This window comes from Colletes latitarsis, chromosome 12 (genome assembly GCF_051014445.1).
Source record: "Colletes latitarsis isolate SP2378_abdomen chromosome 12, iyColLati1, whole genome shotgun sequence".
NCBI classification, from domain to species: domain Eukaryota; kingdom Metazoa; phylum Arthropoda; class Insecta; order Hymenoptera; family Colletidae; genus Colletes; species Colletes latitarsis.
The window spans coordinates 24,577,100-24,600,059 of NC_135145.1; the positions used below are offsets into that span (position 1 = coordinate 24,577,100).

The 22,960-nt window shown below is 40.4% G+C and overlaps 2 protein-coding genes across 4 annotated transcripts; one reads left to right on the forward strand and one right to left on the reverse strand.

Annotated features, from left to right (window-relative positions):
* The first annotated feature begins 1,576 nt into the window (after positions 1 to 1,576).
* Positions 1,577 to 19,440, forward strand: LOC143348924 (GTP-binding protein Di-Ras2). 3 transcript variants are annotated; one of them, XM_076779663.1, is made up of 6 exons: positions 1,577 to 1,765; positions 13,443 to 13,582; positions 13,646 to 13,943; positions 14,179 to 14,324; positions 15,337 to 15,602; positions 16,383 to 19,440. In XM_076779663.1, exons 3-6 carry the CDS (start codon positions 13,757 to 13,759, stop codon positions 16,588 to 16,590), a joined length of 807 nt encoding a protein of 268 aa, XP_076635778.1. In that variant the 5' UTR covers positions 1,577 to 1,765; positions 13,443 to 13,582; positions 13,646 to 13,756; the 3' UTR covers positions 16,591 to 19,440. The 3 variants fall into 3 exon arrangements, with proteins under 3 accessions (XP_076635778.1, XP_076635777.1, XP_076635779.1); XM_076779662.1 differs by having other exon boundaries at positions 13,443 to 13,943; XM_076779664.1 differs by having other exon boundaries at positions 13,450 to 13,943.
* A 39-nt stretch (positions 19,441 to 19,479) lies between these two features.
* Bulli (regulator of MON1-CCZ1 complex protein bulli) lies at positions 19,480 to 22,879 on the reverse strand. The gene is made up of 11 exons (XM_076779660.1): positions 22,543 to 22,879; positions 22,160 to 22,465; positions 21,886 to 22,060; positions 21,638 to 21,797; positions 21,446 to 21,551; positions 21,211 to 21,364; positions 21,074 to 21,137; positions 20,704 to 20,923; positions 20,455 to 20,624; positions 20,100 to 20,375; positions 19,480 to 19,786 (listed from the first exon to the last, which is right to left on the reverse strand). The coding sequence occupies exons 1-11, from the start codon at positions 22,660 to 22,662 to the stop codon at positions 19,525 to 19,527; spliced, it is 2,013 nt and encodes a 670-aa protein (XP_076635775.1). The 5' UTR covers positions 22,663 to 22,879; the 3' UTR covers positions 19,480 to 19,524.
* Positions 22,880 to 22,960: the final 81 nt, after the last annotated feature.

The following is a 22,960-nucleotide window of genomic DNA, read 5'->3' on the forward strand; positions in this document are numbered from 1 at the left end:
AAGGAAAAATGAATTCAAGTACTGCATCATTTGGTGTTTGTGTTACCTTGGTAAGTAAAGCTACTTGAAAGCTTTCAGGTAATTTGTGGTTTATTTTAATGGGACTGCGCTTTTCCATGCTTTACAAAGGAGGTACATACATATGTAGGTACTTGGATAAAAGAATGTTTAGTTGAAAAGATATTTTATGTATAAGATTTTATAAAAAATAAACGTTCGAAGCAAAGTTTAAGATAAAATTTAACGTAGTTGTGGAAAAGAAGGATTAAAATATCTTTTGAACCAATAATTTTTCGACCTTGTTATTAGAAAATACTGTTTGTAGAAAATAAAAAATATAAAGGTGACCTCGAAATCAATCGAACGTCACTATTTACAGAGAAGACGACAGACACATGCACCGCGCGATGCAAACCATTCGAAACCATTCAATTTTTCCTTTTGCAATTTTTTTCCCATCTCCTACTTTTTTAATGCTACGGCTCGACTAACAAGCAAATTGTTTGCCGGCATCCTATATGTGCATTCATTAACCTAACCTTGAGGGCAATAAAAAAGAAAGTAATAAAAAGTATGAAATAGAAAATAAAAAAGGAACAAAGCGCGACAAAGGTGAGAAAAATAAAAGATTTGAAGAATTAAAGAAGATTGAAAGACAAAAAAGAAAATATAAGCAGTTATGTAATCGATATTCATCTAGATACAAATTTTCTTAATACTATTATTGGATTTTTCTAGTGATTATTTCCTATTCGTAAAGTATATTTTCTATCTGTTAGATTTTCCATAGTTTCGACTCCTTTACTGCATACATATTTTTCGTAACGGGGCTTATCAGCTTTTCAACGCCGATCTCGCCAAGGAACATTTTCAGATGCAAGAATGGATGAAAATCAGTTGGTGCCAACCAAGTGTAGGTTCTAAGGAGGATAATGAAATTGTTTCGAACCAAATGGTTCGATAATATCTGCAATGTGTAACAAAGGATTGTTAGAAAGCAGCAGAACGCCGCTAAGCATGCCATGTCTTTTGTTCCGATTAACACGACGCGACGCGACGCAGTATTTTTAATGTTTCGCAATGGGCGTCTGTGTAAATTGTTAAACCTGCGGGCAAGAATTTAAGTAAGAAAATCTGATGGCGGGTCGCAAAACGAACAACGAACAGAGAAAAGAAAAGTTTGTGAAATAAAGAGTTTCGATGATTGAAAATAGACCCAGAGTCCGGTGGGTAAGGGTTAACGTCGAAATTTTGAACAAACGTACATAAAGATATAAAGAGTATCGAGAATCAGTTTGGTTTGTGAACGAAAGGAGAATGGCAATAAGTACAAAGTAGAAAGTTGACGTTCCTCTCGAGGCACGATCGACCGTATTACCAGAAAATAAATAACGTTGCGCACGCTCGTTGGAGGTGAGTTGACGTTCATAGTAAGTATGTAGGTAGGTAGCTACTCGGGTGGTCAGGTGGTCGGGTGGTCGGGTGGTTGGGTGGTCGGGTGGTTGGGTGGTCGGGTGGTTGGGTGGTCGGGCGGTCGGACGGTTGGGGTCGGTTGGGGTCGGTCGACTGCAGAAGGATGGGGGTGGTGACGGTCGGGTAACGGTCGCACAGCCAACGCGAATCGCGATGGAGGTTCAGTGCCGTTTCAACAAGCAAACGGAACGGAAGCTGTTCGCGTTTTCCTCGTGCACTGCTGTCACACGCTCTCGAGAAACATTTATCCCGGATAACATTGTCGCCCAACACCTGTCGGTGCTTGACCTCGGTGAGTGCTATTTCGAGTACGATCACACGCGTGTCTATCATTTCTAACCTTCGATCGTTGCGTCTGCCGATTTAACCCTTTCCGGTCCGAGACACAGTTACACCGTACTACGACTTACTTATCTTTCCCTATTCCAGTTGCAACAATTTAATCAAAGTATTTACAATTTTAAATTAATCATCGTGTCGTATCGTTTCAAACAATCTCCGACGTGCAGCTCAGAGTTTCTTTCACACGTTTCTCTTCTTCTTCCTTGTACTTGATATGCATGCATGCATATTACGCTGTCGTTTATGTTTGCTCGAATAATTATATTTTCAATCGTCCATGTCGTTCGTAAAATTGTTGCTAATCGAACCAAGATCAACCTTGACTATGTGATATAAACACGAATCGAACTAATCTTGTTTCAACTATATTACATTACAATACTGACTACATAATAACTACGAGTTTAAAAAATCATCGCGATGTTGCAAGAAAATAAACGTAACAAGAGTCAGTGAAAGAAATTTTATTCCCGAAAAGCGTAGAAAAATGTTCGATCCGTTCGTAAAGTTGCCTTTGCTCGCGGCTTCGATCGACTCGATATTCATTTCGACTCATTTGCATCATACGAAAATATAGAAAACGTGCCCTTATCATAAAATTTCTTTTTTATCGAATCTATGTATATAGAAACGTTGTAAAAGGTATTAGAAAGTTAATATTTCAGTGATTCGTTCTCGGCCAACGCAATTCGTTTACAGTATGAATGCGCGTGTGTATATGTATACCTACGTACACGCTAATGATGGAAATGGGTTTAAATGAAATTAATTTCCGACCGAATTCACAAATTAAAAGTAAACGGAAAATCTTTCCGAGAAATGAAATCTATCCATCTCTACAATATACATAGAACGATATGGAATCAACTGTGGAGGAAACGCAAAAATATTACGAATATAAGAAAGATAACGATTAGTTTGGTCGGTCCAGGAGTTTCTGATTTCGTCGATCCATTACCTTCGATATACGTATAATATTTCTACTTGATTTAGCAACTTTGTTGGCCATTTCTCATTTTGCAACAAGAAAGTTGGAAAAACGGCTCGAGTTCGAATTCGTCTACAACTTACTAACTAATCGGTATTCCTGCACAGAAAAGACGTTTAAGTTAAGCAACGGTATAAATAATATGGAATAGTCGATCGTTGAACGTACGACGTTTGAGGATCGTCAGGAAGGAAAATAAATTCAATAGAAAGATGTATCGGGTTCACGGTTGTTGCGTCGTTCCGAGACAAAATGATCCTTTAGAACGGCCTCGTGCGAAGCACACCGGATGACTTTAATCCTGAAGGTTTATCGCGGTCGGTGCCTCGAGGGCTGTGCGCCTTACAGTCTTCTCTAAGGTCGAACGTTTTCTCGAGGAAACGTTCCTTTCGTTACGAGACGAGAATCCTTAACTTTCCGAGATATTGCGCTTTCTCTGAAAACTACTCGCCCTGCTCCTCGCTTCCTTCGTCCTCTCTTCTTTTTCGCTTTGTCTTTTATTCCCCAGTTCCTCCTCCTCCTCGTTCCATTCTTACTTTGTTTGCGTTTTCTCTCTTACAGGTCGTGAAACTTTTTCTCACAGATCACTATACACGTTGCACGCATTTGCAACTCTGCTTCGCTTCGGATTCCTCCAAGTTCACGACGCGAATCTCGTTTAAGGGGTTACTTGCCTTTACAGAGCTTAAGAATAGCTAAAAATTCAGACATTTATACGACTTTATGCGACGGTTAAACTTACACTTTTCTTTCTTAAACGAAACTCAATCGTTACCTATACAACGTGAAATTTTAACAATATTTACAGATAACGTTCACGTAAATTACATAGGAAAACATTTAAAAAATTGCTTATGCGAATATTTTTCGACGTATATTAATACGACGGTGTTATTAATCGCGTCTGTGTGATCGCAAGCCTCTGAAAACAATTTCATCTTTCGAACCGTTTATTCTTCTCGAAAAGAAAAGAAAGAAAATAATCACTGTAGGTATTTGCCTGTCTGTCCAAGTACCATAGAGACGGCAAGGTGTTAATAGTTAGTTTTTCCGTGTCGCTTGAAATTACTTATCACGCAGACTTTAAAGACGTCGTCGTTCAAATTGGTCACCTTACTCACGGTAATCTACGTTTCTTCCGTCTTGCGCAAACTACGAGAGTTAATTAACTCGTCGGCTAATTGCCTGTCCACCGAGATTGGTTGCGCTTGAAAATGCCGTTGGCTGTCGTGCGATCGTGAGTAGAATTCGATAGATCCAGATCTACGCCGAATTAGAGAAAACCGATTGTATTTAGATTTGTTTCTAGAATCGAGGTACGTAATATCGGTCGTGGCGACGCGGCGTTGTTACGTTGATCATTTTCCGTATTATGCGACAGTGTCTCGTTTTACAGAATGGTCGAGGGGTGGTCGATGATAGTAGGCGAGAACTGCGAGGAAAGTTGCTTAAAAACCTTCGGAAACCTCGACAACCTTGAACCTCGAAAGTTTCGAATGTCGCGTAGAATATTTCAGCTTCGAAAGACGCCGAGGGTTTCCGGTTTTCTATTTGAAATTCTCGTCGAGCTTCGCGACGCTAAATCTCTGCATACATATCTCACGTTTCCTCGGTTCTATGCCTTGGGACATTCGTTTATTTCCAACTATTTTCCCCCCCAGAAACTTGAAAGAACATTTATTTCGTTAATTTCCCATTTAATGCGTCGACTATCATCGTGGTTACTGGTGAGCGACGCTTCCAACTCGCAACAGAATTCCATTTATTGGAAGAAAATTTCACCTGATCAAGGAGGTGACCGCGTAGCGATGGGGAATTTACGCGAACTAACGTGCAGCGTAATATCTCGTGCAGGCTTTTCTCACGGGAAAGTACTGTTCCGCAGAACCGGATTTCAAAGAGCAACTCGCCGTGAACGCGCAATTGATAAAATGGTGCCGAGTTCCCTTCGTTCGAGTATCGTGGTTTCCCTTTGCTACCCGACTGTCGTTCGGTTAGATTGAACCCAACGATTCGAGAGAGACATACCGCGTCGCGTCGCACCGTCACCAACGAAAGAGGAAGAAAATGAAAACCGTTCCCTTGGGTCGACCAGGCTATCCCGTTTTTCTCTTGCCCCTTTTCTTCGGACCCTCGCGCGCACGGAAGACAAACGATCGATCGCCTCACGAATCCCGAGATTTTTCAACAAACGAAACCTTTAGGTCCCTAACATTATGCTCCGACGAACGGTCTTGAACGTTAGATCGACATTGCCTGTAAAAATTAATAATTTTAACTCTTATCGCATTTTCTGTACAGGGTGTTCGGCCACGCTTGGGAAAAATTTTAATGGGACATTATAGAGGCCAAAATAAGACGAAAATCAAGAATATCAATTTCTTCACTGAGCTTTCGTTAAAAAATTATTAACAAAATTAAATGAAAAAATTTCAAATTATTATGAAAAAATTATTTTCGGTTGCAGGGGTCAATCATAATCATTTTTGGTGAATAGACATACCCCCGAGAATCCTGCGCATTTTCGAGAAAAAAATTCAGTACGAGCGGAACTTTAAACGTTAATAACTTTTTAACGAAGCCTACATCAAGAAATTAGTATTCTTGATTTTCGTCTTATTTTCACCTCTAGAATCTCCCATTAAAATTTTTCCCAGGGATGGCCGAACACCCTGTATATTTAACACTACCAGTAAAGCGGACTTTGCAACCTGTATCGGAATCATTTATAACTCAAACTGACATTTCACTAATACAGATTAGATACATATCTACGTACATACATATATTTTCTCTTTACTCGAACGTACTACTATCTACGGATTTGTAGTGAACCGTCCTATACGCTTATACATATAGCCTCTCTGCTGAAGAGTATTCATTTCGTAGATGCGTAAAAAACTTTAAATAAGAATATCTCGAAAACTTATTAGGGTGTTTCGATGCTAGGTAGGTACATAGTATATACATACTATAACTACTACCGTTTTAAAAGCGATTTCCACTACCGAATAATATCTTATTCGTTTATAGGAAAGGATTTATTTGAAAAGCTCAAACTCATCGTTTAGTTTCGACGTATTTGTTTTGTAGACACCGAGTGTACGAATGGTTAGAGGACGGACTGTAAGTACGAGCGTAAAAATATGACGTATAGTGTCGAATGTTGGAATGAAACGGCGACGAGAGTACCAAAGAAGGAAATAATTAACTCGTTCGTTCGGCGTGGTTCGAGATCGGTAAGCTTTAGAATCGATTGTAGGAGCAGACTGAACGAGGAAAGTGGCAGGTGTCCGCATTGTCGCCCCTAGGATCGATCGAGTCGATCAAGCGTGAAGATCCCAGGCGCGACAACTTTTCCAATAAATGAGCTTTAGGATCTTTGGCAAGCAACAAAGAGGAAGGACAGCGGAGCAAAAGAGAGCGATCGGTCCGCGCGCGGAGTGAGATAGAAGAGAGAAATCGAGCAGGTCGGCGTAGAAATAGATCGGTCAACATTACGTGTTTCCCGCCTTTGATCGTTTCACGGTGAATCGGCCATCCGTTACGTGATCGCGCTCACGAATGGTTCGTCGAGGCGCGACCCTCTTTATCCACGTTTTCTGTATTCCACAACATCTTTCTATTTCATTTATATTTCAAGTATTATGATTTTATCACCACCTTTCTTTCACTCTGGACCGTCTCTCTAGCCTAAATTCGTCGTCCATCTCCATAAAACTTGCTACGCGCATGCGACGAAACTGTGGTTGGTTCGTTTACTTGCTCGGTCGGTTGGAAATGGGACGCACGACCGTCCCGTGGCCGCTCGTCATCCGTGAGAATCACGGGTCCTAATAAATTTACGATAAAAAACAGATTTTAATTATAGAAGGCTCGTTTACCAGAACCAATTTTTCAACGTGAAGAAATAAAAGTCTATGTTTTATAAATTCTTATACCTTCAAATATAATTAGTAGACTTAATATGCAAATATAGAAAAAGTACTTAAAGTAAGATACGAATTATTAGGATTTAAACAACCCTCTACGAAGCAGCTCCTATTTCCGACGTGGGGTTAGAGTTTATTTTTCTTATCTGATATAATTAACAATGAGACCAGAAATTTATTAAAAATTTTACAGTCTGGCAAGAACGTAAATCAGAGGAGATCTATATCGAGAGAGAGAGAGCGTAAGTCGAGGTGAGACTGTACTGCATTCTCCTTTTTCCTTTTTTACACAAATCCATCCCTTCGCGTATAGATATACCGCCTGTTCTCTACGATTCTGTATGCACGCAAGAAAACGGGAGCTTCCGGAGCGCGTAACAACCTTAATGAATTACTGAATAATATCGCTGTAATATCCATTAGCACGCCGTCAGAGAAATACGTGAAAAGTTGCTTAGAGCGTGCAACAAACAAACAGTATACTAGAAAGATATACGTAGAAAATAAAATAACTAGAATGTAAAGTTAAAGAGGAAAAGATAGTAAGAGACGTATTATACGTAAAATTATAATACGGAAATGACAGTAGACTTTGACGTAAATCGCGCAATAATTTAAATTGGTTGGGTAAATTGGAGAAAAGGACGGTAGCGTAATTGTACTTGACGAACGAATGGGCCCCATAGATTATCTTTTGTACTTTGAACTTTGAATTTTTCTCTATAGAAATGTAAATGATGTCGAAAAGTGTTTAGTTTCAATGGGTGTAGCCAATAACTACATAGCAGCCGTTAAATCTATTCAGTGTTTTCAACTATGAACGAATCAGTGAAGGTATTCGCTGACGGTATAAGGCAAAGGATGCTGCAGTAGCGAGTAATTTAGGACACGGCTGCGTTCCGCGTTCCGCGTTTCTCGGTTTCGCGTGCAGGCTGAACGTTCGATGCAATTTCAGCGACGGGGGTTCGTTAGACTCCTTTGTAGAAATCGGTGGCGGTGGCGGTGACGGTGACGTCGCAGGTAGCTAGCTAGCTGTATAGCCGAGCTAACATAGGTATACGTTATTTTGTTGCACGGCGGCGCGGCGGGTAGCTGGTTCGAGCGAGATTGCGCTATCGGCAAAGGCTTTACTGCACGGTATTTCGGTTTACCCGTATTGCGTGTGAATAAAAGCTCCGCACCAAATGTCGTCTCCGATGAATACCTGACCGTCGCGTGATACGGGAATTACGGTCCTCGATTCCCGCCAAATGCACCCGAGTTTATTTTCCAATCATTCGATCCTGTTAAAGAACGTTCCAAGTCGTCAACGATCTATCTGCTCTCTTTCAGTTCCCGTATCTCCCGCTGTGTCGATCAGTCGACACTAGTTAGTACTGCACCAACAATACCGATATTTATTTTTATTTCCTCTTAAAGACACTAGACTTTTACACGCGATATTATACCTAACCCAACCCCCGGTTCAGTTACCGGGGGATGTTTACTCGTTGCACAGATACCACCGTATAAGTGAACGAAACTAATTTCCTTGAAGAAAGTTTAATAAAAATTCATACTATCCAAGATTAATGCATAAGCGAAACGCGTCACGCTCGCCGCGGGTCAAAGAAACAAATACATACGTACATAGTTGATGAAACGTAATACACGGCTTTTCTACCAAACTCTTTGTACCTACGTTTACATGGAACGCGTGCTATGACATCGTTCGCGTGGCTGTAATAAAGTAGGGTATTTTTATTCCGACAATAACAACTCTCGACTTTTGTGCTTAAAGCGAGAAAATAAAAAAACGGAGAACGTCTGGAAATAGAATCGGGTTTGAGAAGTCGATCGAAATTCTACCACCATTTTAGAGGGAGAGAGAGAGAGAGAGAGAGACTCGTTCTCAACAAGTGGTTCAAACTGTTAGCCCACACGCGAAACCTGACAAATATATATGTATACAATACATAGATAAAGCGTTGGCACTGCGCGGTCTCCAGTGGGCAGAGAAGATCGAGGAAAAGAAAACCTCAGAACCATAAAGAAAGAAAACCTGGCAGAACCATAAAAGAAAGAAATTTTTCCTCTGAAAGTACATATGCACGTATGTTGGTAAACACTTGGTTTAGAAGCAGTATTATTGAAACGAATAGCATTTAAATATGTGCCACATGTATGTATGTTAGTTTTCATACTCCCTTTGCAAAACTAGCACCGTAGCTTAGCGAATTGTCGGTTGCGTGGTGATAATAAACCTTTAATATATTTAGAATATTTAATTAGTCTTCGATATGAAAAATAGACGTAAATTCACTCCCTGAATATTGCACACGCTCCTCTATGCACACATTGTTTTCTCGCTCGAATCGTAGATGTGATACTTTTCCCTTAAGCTTTGTTCCCTGTCTCCACACACCTCATTCTTATGCCTTGCCCCAAATAACAAACAATCTCATTCATTCACACTCGCAGGTTGTCTTTCGCGAATGACACTGAATCAGAACAGATCCTTTTCTCACTGATAGACGACAATATGTAATATTGTACATGTACAACGAATAAATAAGTGCAACTCTAAACTTATCGGAAGAATGATTCCGTAGGAATGTCAATTGTTTGCCATCCCCGTTCCCCCACCCTGGCGCGCGGTATTAACAAAAGAGTGGTGGGGATGACTCTGTTCTATCTACGCGGGATAAAACTGGGAGCTACCGTAGTACGCCTTCCCTTTTATCGAATAAGGAAACGACGCGTTCGGGAAAGAGCAATGGAGCGAAGACGAGCTAGATAATCGACGAAGCGAACAAACTACCAAGCAAGGCCTGCTGCAACATAAATCTGTTTGAACGAGTATCATCGTCATCCGTAGTGCGTACGAGCGTTTGCTTCTTCCCTTTATCGTTTATATAGAATCTAGCAGATTGCAGGGAGAAAGTTTTTTTTTATCTTATCTAATTATCGATGACTTATTAAAAAAAGATCCGATAGATTCCTCGCGATGAACCACAAGAACCTTTTTCATCGTTTTTACACCCCGAATGGTTTCTTAGCTCGATACAAGTTTCCCTTTGACAGTTTTGGGGTAAACGGCGTCTTGTTCCTCTTAGTAGAAGGCATCAAAACCTACTCCAATCCGTAGCCAGATCCTTCGGGACAACATCTTCATCCCTTGGGCAATGCAACGTCATGTTGCTTGCTTGCCTCGACACATCAAAATCTTCTCTAAACAATTAATTCTATGACACCCGATGGCTACATGACTTGGAGTCGCTACGTAACCATCGTCGGAGAGATCGGAGACTTTAATATTAGTTCTTTGCAGTTACAATGGGAATATGTATATTACATACACATGGGATTTTCTAATCAATACATTTCTGTGAATCGGAACGAACTGACGCGAAACTTGGAAGGAAGATGCTTTCGCGAAGACGATAAAAGCAAGCTTATCGACTCTAAGTACAATTTAAACGGTAGTACGCTCCAAGAGGAATCGAAGAACCAGTGATTCGAGAGTCGAAACGACTCGACGAATCAACCTTCGGAAGAAGACGGATCGTTTTCAAAGAAATCGACAAGTTGCGCGGTTGTTGGCTTATCGGTGAGAGAAACATGATGCAAACTTGTTCCTTTCGGGTGAACAATTCGCAAACAGGGCCATGACTGTTATACATAGATATAATACGCGGCTATATGTATACAAAATTTATAATTTTATCGAGTATTAAAACTCAGCGCATTATTTAAAATTATACAATATCCTGATTAATATTGCTCCTAAATACAATGAAAAGTAGCAATGATCGGATAAATTAGGTGAACCAAATAGATGGTAGATGGTAATCCTTCGTTGTTCCGGTTTGCGCTGCGTTCGAGTTACGAGCACGCGAGTATTTTTCAACTCGCTGCTAGAAAAGCAATAACCGTGCTGTCTTTGTTCCCTTTGCCCCCGTGCGTATATCGTCGATTGTTCGTGTACACCCTTTGCTTTGTCATTTTATAGAAAATTCTCTTTGACGCTGCAGCTAGCAAATAATAATAAAAATTTGGAAATTTTAATAAAATGTAAAATTCCTGGACCGTGGTTATAATAAAACCGTATGCTCCTAGTGATAGGAGAATTAGCTGCGCTTGCCAATTAAGAGGCTCGCACATGCGGCAGGTGTCATCGTGAAAGTCGACGGCTTCCAACGAGCGAGCTTTAATTGGATCGGTCCTGGTTGGGCCAGATCGAACCGAAAACGATAGAAACACGTTATTGTTTGGTTGTCGTGCATCGCGCAGTTTCCGTCAGCGTACACGCGACCCACACCACGCCGTGTCAACCTATGTATAGGTATGCGTGGTTTGTGGCTTGAACGACCGAAGCGCTAATTAGCTTCGTGCGCGGTCATCCTGCCGGATAACGCCTACTGGAGTCTGATAACAAGCAGTAGCTTTTCATTCTCGTTCCGCTTTTGTTTACAACTACACTGTGCCTGCCTATGTATATCTATACATGACGAATATCAAAAACTTTTAATACAAACTTTATGAAAAGTAGCGAGGAAGTATAATTGATTAAAATGTTGGTTACGAATCGTGAAATAAATAAACGTGTTAAATTTAACACATCATCATTCGAAGAGGTTCTTGGCGTGTAATCGGAATCGGAATCATACATACATATGAAACCGACGCACCGCGTAGAAAATTCAGATTGTTGCATTCTGCGTATTGCGAGAGAAAATAGACATATACATACGATCACGCAACCGCGATTCCTCGTTCGATGGAACACACCACTCTATAACCACGAACCACCAACCGCGAAAACATTTAGCATCAATAACGAGTTTAACCGGACACACTGATGTTTAACGTAATTTCATCCAAATTTCACATCTAACGAGAGTTTCAACTCCTACGATAATGAATATATTTCAATGAAACTTTTTTCTCAAGTAGAGCTCATGGGTACCTACAAAAAAGTATTAGACAACTTTTCTGTAGGGCGTGAAATAAAATGATGAAAAAAGAAAAACTAATTTTTAAGAAAAATCGACAGGGGGTAGGTGCTGAAATTTTTCGGCAAAAAACAATTTTTTCAAATCGTTCTAAAAAAATTATTTTCGGTTGCGGGGGTCAATTATAATAATTTTTGGTCAATAGACCTACCCCCGAAATCGTAGCCACTTTCTGGAAAAAAATTCGAGAAGGTGTGAAATTTTTGGACAAAATTAAAAAATTTCAAATCGTTCTGAAAAAATTATTTTCGGTTGCAGGGGTCAATTATAATAATTTTTGGTGAATAGACGTACCCCCGAAATCCTGCGCATTTTCGAGAAAAAAAATTGAGTACGAGCGGAACTTTAAACGTTAATAACTTTTTAACGAAGCCTGCATCAAGAAATTAGTATTCTTGATTTTCGTCTTATTTTCACCTCTAGAATCTCCCATTAAAATTTTTCCCAGGAATGGCCAAACACCCTGTATAATAAATAATTAGAATTATTACTAAGAATGATGTATTAACTTGGAAAGTTGTCGTTACATTGCATACAACTGTCGAATTCGTATTTTGTGACATGTACAGATTTGATTAAATATTGGATTGGTAATAGTTTTGTCTTCTAAAAAGGGGCCTGAAATGAAATAAAGTAAAAGAAACGCTAAAATACAGGTGTATTTTCTTTCGATAAATAGGAACGGCTCGATACGATACGAACGATTTCGCTAGAACCCGTTGATTGGACCATTCTCGCTTACACGAAGAGAAATTGAAGAGCAGTAAATTAAACAAATAAGTAGGAGTCTCTCGGGCAAATACTTGGTAAAGAAAGAAGCAATAATGACGAATCTATTCAGCCTGATTAGAAGCTTGATTAGAAAAGAAATCAGCCACGTTTTCTTTTTCAACTGTCGACACTAGACCTCTAAACTGAACCATTGGTGTAAATGTGTATAGGTTTGAGAGTGACCCGATCGTGATTAGTTCTCGCGACAGCCGAATTTCAACCCTTGACATTCGAAACCGATTCCCGTGCGTGGTTACTATCAATTGATACCGCAGCACGTTAAAGTTTGTATTTCTTGACCCAGATCCTTGTTTCCACGTAGACGGCTTTAATTCCCTGACGTTAGATGAAACGCATTTCAATCGATTATTGCGCTCACCGAGACGCTTTCACCAGGCTCTTTTGTCTGCTCTTGAACCGTGTCTCCTCGCAAAACGAATATAATCTCACTGTCGACGGATAAAGAAATAATTGAACCCAATACTAGCGTCGTTGGCGCATAGAAAAGAGGCGTGAAACTACTCGATGCCGAATGATTCGTTTCGTCGTGTCGGGAAGTAGAGTAGGTGCGGGGTGGCGCGCCATTCCATTGTAACTCAGAGGTGACTCGTTCGTTATATGTATACGTATGCCTTGTTGTTTCGTTCCCCAATTTTTCCTCGCCACTTGAGTGCATTAGGAAATCGGCCTGCTACTTATCTAACCCTCAGCAGCTCGGTAATTAACGCAATTCGGAGAATACTGAATACGGTAATGTATCTGTCCTGTTATCGTATCGTGGTAGCAGAAATAGAAATCGTTTGGTAAACTATTTGTCATAAACTCGGAAGAACGGGAAAATAAATAAAGAAAGCCGGAGGCAACGATCGGAGATAACGATCGATCGTAATTCTCAGTAGAAACGTAATCTCGGAATCGCTAATCAATCGAAAATTTCCTTAGGGAGCAGCAACTCGAACGTGGACGTCGAGATTATTCGATCGCGATCGCTGAACGGAACGAAACGGACGCCGTTGGTTGGATGGTTGGAGGGTGCCGTGGTCCAACGAAAATTGAGTTAACATCGAATCAAGGGTAGAAAGGTAGAAGGAAAAATAACGGGAGCAGAGGGGAGAAACGGAAGCAAAAGCAGAATCGGTTTGTAGAAGAGGCGGTCGGCCGAGTGGTCGGGGTGGCTGGGTTTCGAGTGACCAACAAGCTAACCGTCTGCTGTCAGCCAATGCCTTCTTGAGCTGATATCGAAGAAGCGACGCGACATGGCCGATCTCGAGAGAATCAGATTGGTGGTGCTGGGTGGTGCAGGTGTCGGGAAAAGCGCGATCATACGCCGACTGCTCGGCCAAGGATTCAACGAGAGATACAGGCCTACCGTCGAGGATCTCTATTCGAGGGAATGCGTTCTAGGCACGCTCACGTTGAAAGTCGATCTCCTGGACACCGCCGGTAAGCACAACGCAAGTCTAAATCTCACAAACCGTATGTAATTTTAGTCATTTTTGCAACTGTATAACGGTAAATAGCGATGCTTAGAGTTATCAACGCGAAAGTTATACATGCATACGTATACTCTTGCGTATCGATTGATAGATAAACTCGTCTTTAAAACGAACACTGACACCCCCCTTAATAGTTACTTGAATTAATTTCTCTTTCCTCGAAATTACGTGTACGGTTTCAGGCGATTTGCAGTTTCCAGCTATGAGGAGATTAAGCATAGCCACTGCGCACGCATTTCTCCTCGTCTACGCTACAACCTCGTTACCGAGCTTCGAGTGCGTGAAGCAATGCTTTGAAGAAGTTAGGGAACAACGGCCCGATTTTCAGGTTCAGTATTGCACAGATAGATAAAACGATTTCTACCTGTATGTACGAAACTATTTCTACTCGAATACATATAGGATGAACCGAGGTGAAAAATAACAGCCGACGAAACTGAGGAATGAAATATTTAAACTATGTGTTATAACACTGTTCCGCATAAATCTGCGATACGGTTGGATTTCCCAATGAAAAATTTGAAATCGCGAAGAAAATTTTCAAGAAATAAAGTTTAATTACTCGTTAGCTATTAAGTTTAGGGCTAATACGAACCAACACTTTTTTTACCTTGAAATCTCTGAAACGCCTCCGCCTAGAAAAAGAGTAAATGCACTACAATGTAGTGTAGTCGTTTAAACCATGAAATGATGTAATAAGAAATATGAGAATGTGCAGCGTGGTTGGGTCCCTAGCTGATTTCGCCACTGGCTATTGCCCCTATAGAGCTGTATAGCTCTCAGGTATCAAGCTAAAGTAATACGTGTACGTTTCGGGATCTGGCAAACATCCGTTCCATAAAATACATATTTTCATCGAACGTAGGTGTTTCGTAATTATCGAAGGGCCATGTTTTGGCTTGCTCTTGGCAACGGTACGTACAATATGTATACTGTATAGTATATGCACCTCGGCACGGACACCGAACAATATGATCATAAACCAGGGGAAATCTGCAAGCCACTCGCGCAGAGTGCTCGTCGCTATTCCGAAGTAGGTACCGTTTTTCCTTACCTCGAAATATTCCGCGACTAAATCGCCTCGAGAGTTGCGACTTGCTCCTTGAACGTCGCAAGGTGACCGAGGAGGTTCGTTGGCAATCGTCTTCGAAAACGTACCATAAGTAGAGTTGTAACATTGTAAATATCTATACAAAAATATATGTGTAATTGGGAAAAAATTTACATCGACTGTACATCAGTTTTCCTTCGAACGCGTCAACTAGATACATATTAAATTAACGGTAGCGAAAGAAGCAGCGTATCGTTTCTGATCGTTCCTCGTCGTCGTCGTCCGACAGGAAGTGCCGATCGTCGTTGCCGGAAACAAGTTGGACCTTGCATCGACGCGACGAGAGGTGCCCATCGAGGATGTCAGCGAATGGCTATTTTGCAAATTACCGAAGCTTCGCGCGAAGGTGATGGAATGCTCCGCCAAAGACGATTACAACATCAAAGACGTGTTCCGATGTTTCGTCACCTTGTCCAGAATCGTACAGAAGAACAATACCGGAGAGACGGACGAATCGGGACTCAGACGAAGGTGTTCCGCGTACGGATCGCGCAGGTATTTCATTCTACCGTCCCTTTATTTTCATACATTTTAATCGATCGAAAAATTTCAATCCCGAGTTTCGCACACGCGCAACTTTCTTAATTACAATCTATTGTACGGCATACCGTAATTGAAAACACAGACAACCCGATACTTAAAATCCGCAGTACGTAGCGTGTTACAACGTGCTCTAATATGCAAAAGCTATCGCGAACACGAACGCAATTTCAATGTCCGGTCGCTTGCCACGGTTAAAAATCGATTCCTGCTTCCTTCCAGTTAAATTGCGTGTCGACGTTGCAACTGGAATTTACGCGAAAATTAATTTTCCCGGCTCGGTCTGCCACGATCGAATAAAATGCGAATAAAGCACTAGTCGGCTCTTTGGGAATTTTAACGATTAACATTTCGCTTGGCATTTTTCTGGCAAAACAAAAGACAAAAACGAAACAATCAATTATTTCAAGACGTTAAAAACAATAGGCGAAAGGTTCTGTTGGAAGAAACTACTAATGATAAAAATCTAACGATTAAAGTGATAATGTCAGTCAGATTTGACGAATCGTCAAGACGCTTGTCTGATTCTGACAACTGATCCTTTCGTTCCTATCGCTACATATACGCCGACCGACAACGTTCCGTATCTTACTCGATGTAGAGGTGAATAAAAAAGGGAAACCAATCCAGCACAACGGGAGGGGGCGAAAATACTTGGTCGAAAATACTCCCGTGAAACGGTGAATCGATTTCACGCAAATGTAGATATAAGAAAAAACGATCTCGAATCCGTAGGTCTGGCAGCCCACACGGCAGAACAGGGAGCGCCGGTGGACACGGAGGAAATTCTCAGCAAACAGTCGCGGCGCAAGGTTCGAACGTTGTCACAGTCACCGAGGAGACGAAAATGAAACCACGCAGCCGTAGCTTGATCAGACGCGCTTCGCGGAAAACGAAGCAGCAAATCAGGGATTCTCACACGGACGACTGCAACATCTCGTAATTTAATCAACGCACCCTCCCGCCCGCCTTCTACCCTCTCTGTGTGTCGACAACTGATAATAAAATCGATAAGATCGAGCACGATTGTCCACGGCGACGCAACGCGACGCGACCGATGATAGGGAAAACAGATTATTATCCCACAAGAGATCGTGCAACCACACGTACTTCTTGCCGGAGAACACGTTTTTCGATCCGTGGGTCGTAAACTGTTGAAAAATTGCTCACGAAAACGCTCCTATACGATTAAAAGCCTCGTCATTATGAAAATTCGAATACGTCGCTGCCTCTTTTCTTTCGATCAAATCAGACTGCCGGATTTCACGTCGAGTGATTTGAAAGAAACTTGTCCTCGAAACTGGTCCAACTCGATCGAGCCGCTCAAATAGATGTTCTATTATTACATATGTATATAGCTGCCGGCCACTCGAAATGACGATCGCTCAAGCTTGAGAAATCTAAACAGTGGCGAAGCTGATTCGATCCCAAGTATTCCCAACATTGATTAATTAGAGAAACGAGACAGTATTGTACATAACGACCGCTATGAGAAGATATAATGCAGTGTTTGGCAAATATTTTGGAAGGCGCTCTTTCGAAAGGAACAAAATTTCGGCGCCCGAATGAAATACATTTAAAAAGATACATTTTAGGTTTCATGTATTAATAGCAATAGATGTTTCATGTTTCGAAATTTATGTTAGACACTTTCCAATATTGATCCGTACTTTGAATATAAAATACATTTTGCTACGTTAAAAATATATTTCTATAAACTTTTCTGATTAAAAAACGTCCTCGAATTAAGCGCCTTCCTTCCATTTTGGAAAACATTAGCATAAACTGACTTGACGCTGGTAGTCAAGTCGAATTAAACATTTCAGTTCTATTAAAAAGGGCAAATTTGATCTGCGAAAGCGTTAATTTCGAGAGACAAGCCAGTATGACTTGGAACATGATTGTACGACACGAATCGATTCGTTTTTTTCGCGTTACAAAAGAATATTATGGTGTCTGGATGAAGGCGAACCGCATATCAATTTTTATAATTCCATACACGATTTAATTAAATCTATTTTTCGATACGTCTTTTGTACGTGTATAAGCTTGCAAACGGCGTTGATGCATTTATCGAAGAAACTACGCGAACGCGATTCTCGTTTCACCGCTAGATCGATGCTCGAAATAAAATTTCGAAATTTCAATTCTCAATATCTACGACGCGTATTTATTCGAAAAGATCGAAGCGGCGAGAGGAACGCGAATCGTGTAAAAATGTTTCTGCGCTTGATAGATCGAACGTAAGCAAGACAAGATTTATAAATGGCGCGTAATATTGCTTTCTTTAAGAGTGTTAATTCATTCGCAAACGCATAAATAATATCTTTTTTTTAAGATAAATTAAAGTTCATGGAATAGAGCAGTGGATTCGAAATTCTTTGGGCGACGTCTTCCTAAAAGAAAGAAAATTTCTGTATGCGTAACAAGTGATGGGTTTTTCAAGTAGTGGTAAAAGAATGCCGAGCATATCCCTAGATAGGGAAATCTGTCATGCCAGTCAACGTGTTGATATATTAATTGAACAAATCTTTACGTTTTCTAGATTAAAAATTTTCTTTCGCATCCCCTTATAAGCCGTGCCCATCGTTTTGTACAACGCTAGATTAGAGGATTAACTCTTTCCTAAGTGTTTTTAAAGTTCAGGCTCTTCCAACGTTACTTCTCTTTCGACGCGCAAACGATTATCGAAACTATTAATTTTCTTGTCGTTTTGCGCAGCTTCGAGTAAGCTTTTGAACCAAATCAACGATCGTTTGTTCGATCTTGGTAAACGTAAAGTGCAAAATCGATCGAATGTGTCTCGACGAATATCCTGTCCGTCCTCTTCTACGCGTTACTACGTCGTTGGTCCCAACAAGCGAATCGGAGTTTCGTCGATCAAACGACTTAGCATCGAGATTAATTACATTTTCAAAGCCAATAATATCCATGAAACGTTCGCAAATATCCGATAGGAAGAGTGTTTCATGCATCTCCAGTTTGGCTATTCGAGCATACCCAGAAAAAAAACTAGAAATGTCTCTTATGTACGAGCTTAATCGTGCTACTCAATTCCGAGTCGCTAAAAATCCGAGTAACGACGATTGCCGCTAGGAGATATAATACATATACATATATATATATACGCGTGCACATACATACACACACCAGACCAATTTTAGTAAATATTTTGTGACTGTCTGTTTGTCTAAACTATAAGCACCAACGTAATTATCTATACCCTGTAAGAATAGGACGACTTTTCATCGATTTGAAGAATGTGCGTAAATTCATTCCTCTTGCTGAATAATTCGTAATGCGTTAAGAAGGGTAGAAGAAAAAGCAGTAAAAGCAGAAAAAGCAGAAAAAGCAGAAAAGAAAAAAAGATATTTTTATTACCGAAAACTGAATTCTTGTCTCTTCCTGTTTTAATCTAGCAAACATATACTATTTATTATCATACGCAAATATATCGGCGTGCCCGTTATTTGTTTCTTTCTATGCATGTATGTATATACATATAGTATCGTATTTCGTATTAACGTATCACTGTGGCTACGTAATAATTCGGAAGCAAATTATAGAAATAAATGCGCCGTTAAACGAATTGTGGCTAGTTAGTTGCGGTGAATAGCATGAAATTCCGTAAATTGTATACATAGATACAATAAATTGCAAAGAAATAGTGAGCAATATTATGCTTCTTTGCGAATGGTAACACGAGGAAGGAGCAAAGAAATTTAAAAAACGACTAGCCAACGTCCCTGCTTCTTCTGTATTATAAATTTGAAATATATTATTGTTTGTTGTTTCCGTTGCGGTTGTTGTTGTTTCACATTTACCATGGCCCGAGTAGACATCGCGCATCAAAATTAGGAAAAAACCAAGTAATATTTCACAAAGAGATCGTTGTAACGTTAGAATTTGTGTCGGAATTGCATCCATTGTCCGTTCCATGGAATAAATACTTGAAATGTTGAACGTAAGGCTGACAGTGTTCTCCTTTCGAGAAAGCTGTCGTATTGTGTAATCGCACGTTGCGTTGTTCGAAAAATTTGAAAACCGAATGAAACAATGTCGCATCTTCGGTTGCTTTCGCTGCTTCTAAGAATTTTCGAGCGGAAACTTGATCTACCATTCCAACTGATCGGACATATCTAAAAGGGAAACGTAAATTCCTGTCATTCCTCTAGATAAAGTATCCCCTCTGAAGTGTTACGCGATAACTATCGTAAGTTGCGAAAAAGGAACCAAGAAAAAAAAGTTTACCAAAAACATAATGCAAACAAGTTTAACGAATTATTTATTAATTTAAAATATTAGTGAATAACGATGGTCTGGTATCTAAATCGTAACGATAAATTATTTCGGCATGTCGAATATTTGCCTAAAAGATAAGATAATTTTTGGCACTTCAAAGGAGACATTCTGTATATGTCGAAAACAGCATTTTAGATGCACGGAACTTACCGCAACGCTGGTAAAATATGACCCTTCGAGAGGAGGACTTCGATTATTTCTTCGTGAGCATTCCCTAATCGTTTCAGCATATCCAAAGCAAGCTGATGAGCAGCTGGATAGAGATTCTCCAAAGAAAGTAACAGACACGCCAGAGGTTTCGAATCGGCGACCACGTGATATTGTAGCAACTGATGAAGCTGGTAATACGCTTTACGTTGCACCAACGTCGTGATAATTAACTCGTGCAAATAATGTTGCACAGGTATTCCATGTTCCGCCAACGATCTAAACCGAACGTTAAAGCACGCACCAACTGAATGTTACTTTCATCCAATACGGGTAAAATCTGATCGATAAATAATACCTGATATATTCGAGGAGAACCCACACGATCATTTTCGGTTCGATTGTATTCTCGGAAAATTTCGATAATATATGACTATACGTGTCGCTTTGATCAAGCAAGAGCTTATACTTGTAATTTTCTAGCACGGTGGCAACGTTTTTCACGTTACTTTGTAAAGGGGTACCCATCTGAGCGAAATAAAATACATAACATAGACGCAACTTAACCGCCGGTAACAACACGGCAAAATCAACAAACGCACGTCACCTGACTTTGTATTTCGCTCTCCAAGTAACTTCTGTACACAGAATTAATCTTGTTGAATATAGTTGGCATGTCCATTAAACTAACAGGTAACTGCATCATGAAATTTTGCAGCACCTGTATTAAAACTTGTTTCGCATTTGTTCGCTGTATCAGAAATTCGACCAACAACACTTTGTCCGTGATAAGCTTTATCAACGCTTCCAATTTCAGTTCAACATACCTGATCGACAAACGTAATCGGATAAGTTTACAGCGTTCCTGTTTTCATTCAATTTCCCCTTTCTTCTCTTTCAATTATAATACCTTAGACTGTCGCGCAACATACGTATAAACAAGATTGAAAGAACCGTATTTTAATAGACCTACCTACCATAGGCAACCCAACTTGACATCTATAACTATGTTTGGCTGAAAAACTACCCAATTTGGTGAATCTGTAAAACATTGAGGAAAAACGTGCACGAACCTACGTTCAACAGAGATATCGATCATTTTCATCAAGGATACACAATTGACAAGGCTGATACGTGTGCTCTGATAAAGTTGCGCCCGGAACTTTCAAATTATACGGTTTTATCGATTTTGCCGGTACCACGCTGGTATGGTGCATTACGGTGCCATCGCTCACGCCTTGTAACATAATATCGAAAACCATCGAAGTCTAAAACATTATTCGGTTTAAAATAATGGGCGGTTCGAACTGATCATTTTACAGTTTCGAAACGCTCTATCGTTTACTCACTTTCGAAGCTTGATGATGAACGATAATCAAATTATCTACAACGTTAATAGCAAATCTACCACTGACGTCGAGTTTCAGAATATGACTTCTTTTGATCGTTGTCATCCTATTTAAAGAGTATATGAAAATACGCGAGTACACGCTCAAAGATATTCGAATCGAATCGATTAATACTGCAAGGGATATACATACTTAGAAACGGTATATACGTATACGGAAGTAGTCCCTGTCGAACGACTAGCGCCCGGTTGATGACGCAATAAAATAATACAGGGTGTTCCATACAGAACTGTCAAAGCTACGTCTCTTTCGGAAACTGCCAATTTACCTGGTTTCGTCGTACCAGGTTCCACTGAAGCAATTTATCACGATGCAACGTATACTTTCCCAGTACATCGACGATTGCTAATAACTAGTATGCTCAACTTTTTACATCTTACTTTCAAATTTCGTTAACTTGTGAAGATTCCCTGGTGTTATATGTAACGCCTGCATTTGATTTCCCGCTGTACCGGACGATAACAGTACCAACTGACTTTGCGGACAATACACAAACCAATTTACACCCAAACTTAAACATTTTATTGCTCTGACGTTTCGTTTCTCTGGATTCACCTGAAATAATCATATATATATATATGATTATTTTAGGTGAAAATATATATATAGGGCATGAAAATGAAGCCATAAACGTAATAGTGTTTATATTGATACCTGGAACAACTCGACCCCATAATCGGTGACGAACAATATTTCGTTTCCATGCGTCCAAACAAATCCCAATATAGTGGCGTTTTTTCCTTTACACGGTTGCGAATATTCCATGTTATCCAATCCAACAACAGGGGAATAATTAACAAATTCGACACAAGTATTGGAACGTTGTATCGCGAGTATATTCATGTCGGGTGAAAATTTGATGGAAATAACTGGACCCTTGTCTTCCATTTGAAAATTTATACTTTGATTCGGTCCTTTAACTAATACACCTGCAACACCTGCCGACCGAACGGCGAATACCTAAATGCAATCGATTGTTAGTATCATTAAATCTACAGATAAAATATTAAGTGTGGGCAAATGGACGATGGCCTAACCTGTTGTTTCGAGTCGTCGAAAAAGACATTGGTAAGACAGCTGACCGACTCGAACTTGATCGGGTCGGAAGATAATTCCAAATAATAGTCATCCTTTTCGTCTTCGCTAGCAGTTGCCATGTCTCGCTGTTGCACCGTTAATCACGTTCAGTCTTCACCGAAGGTGCTCTCTCACACTATACCAGATCACGCGTACGTAAGCTCGTGGAGTTTCGGAAACCCGACAAAGGCAAACAGACGCATGCCCTCTTTCTCGATTCTCCAAAGTTGCCCAAAGTAATTTCGGTCCGTCTCGTGGGACTAGAGAGAGAAAGGCTCACGTTTGCCCCGGTCTCCATTTCGACATCCCTGCGCCATCTGTGGTAGTACGGAGTGCCTAGAAACAAATCCCTCAGAGCACCCCGGTCTCCATTTCGAC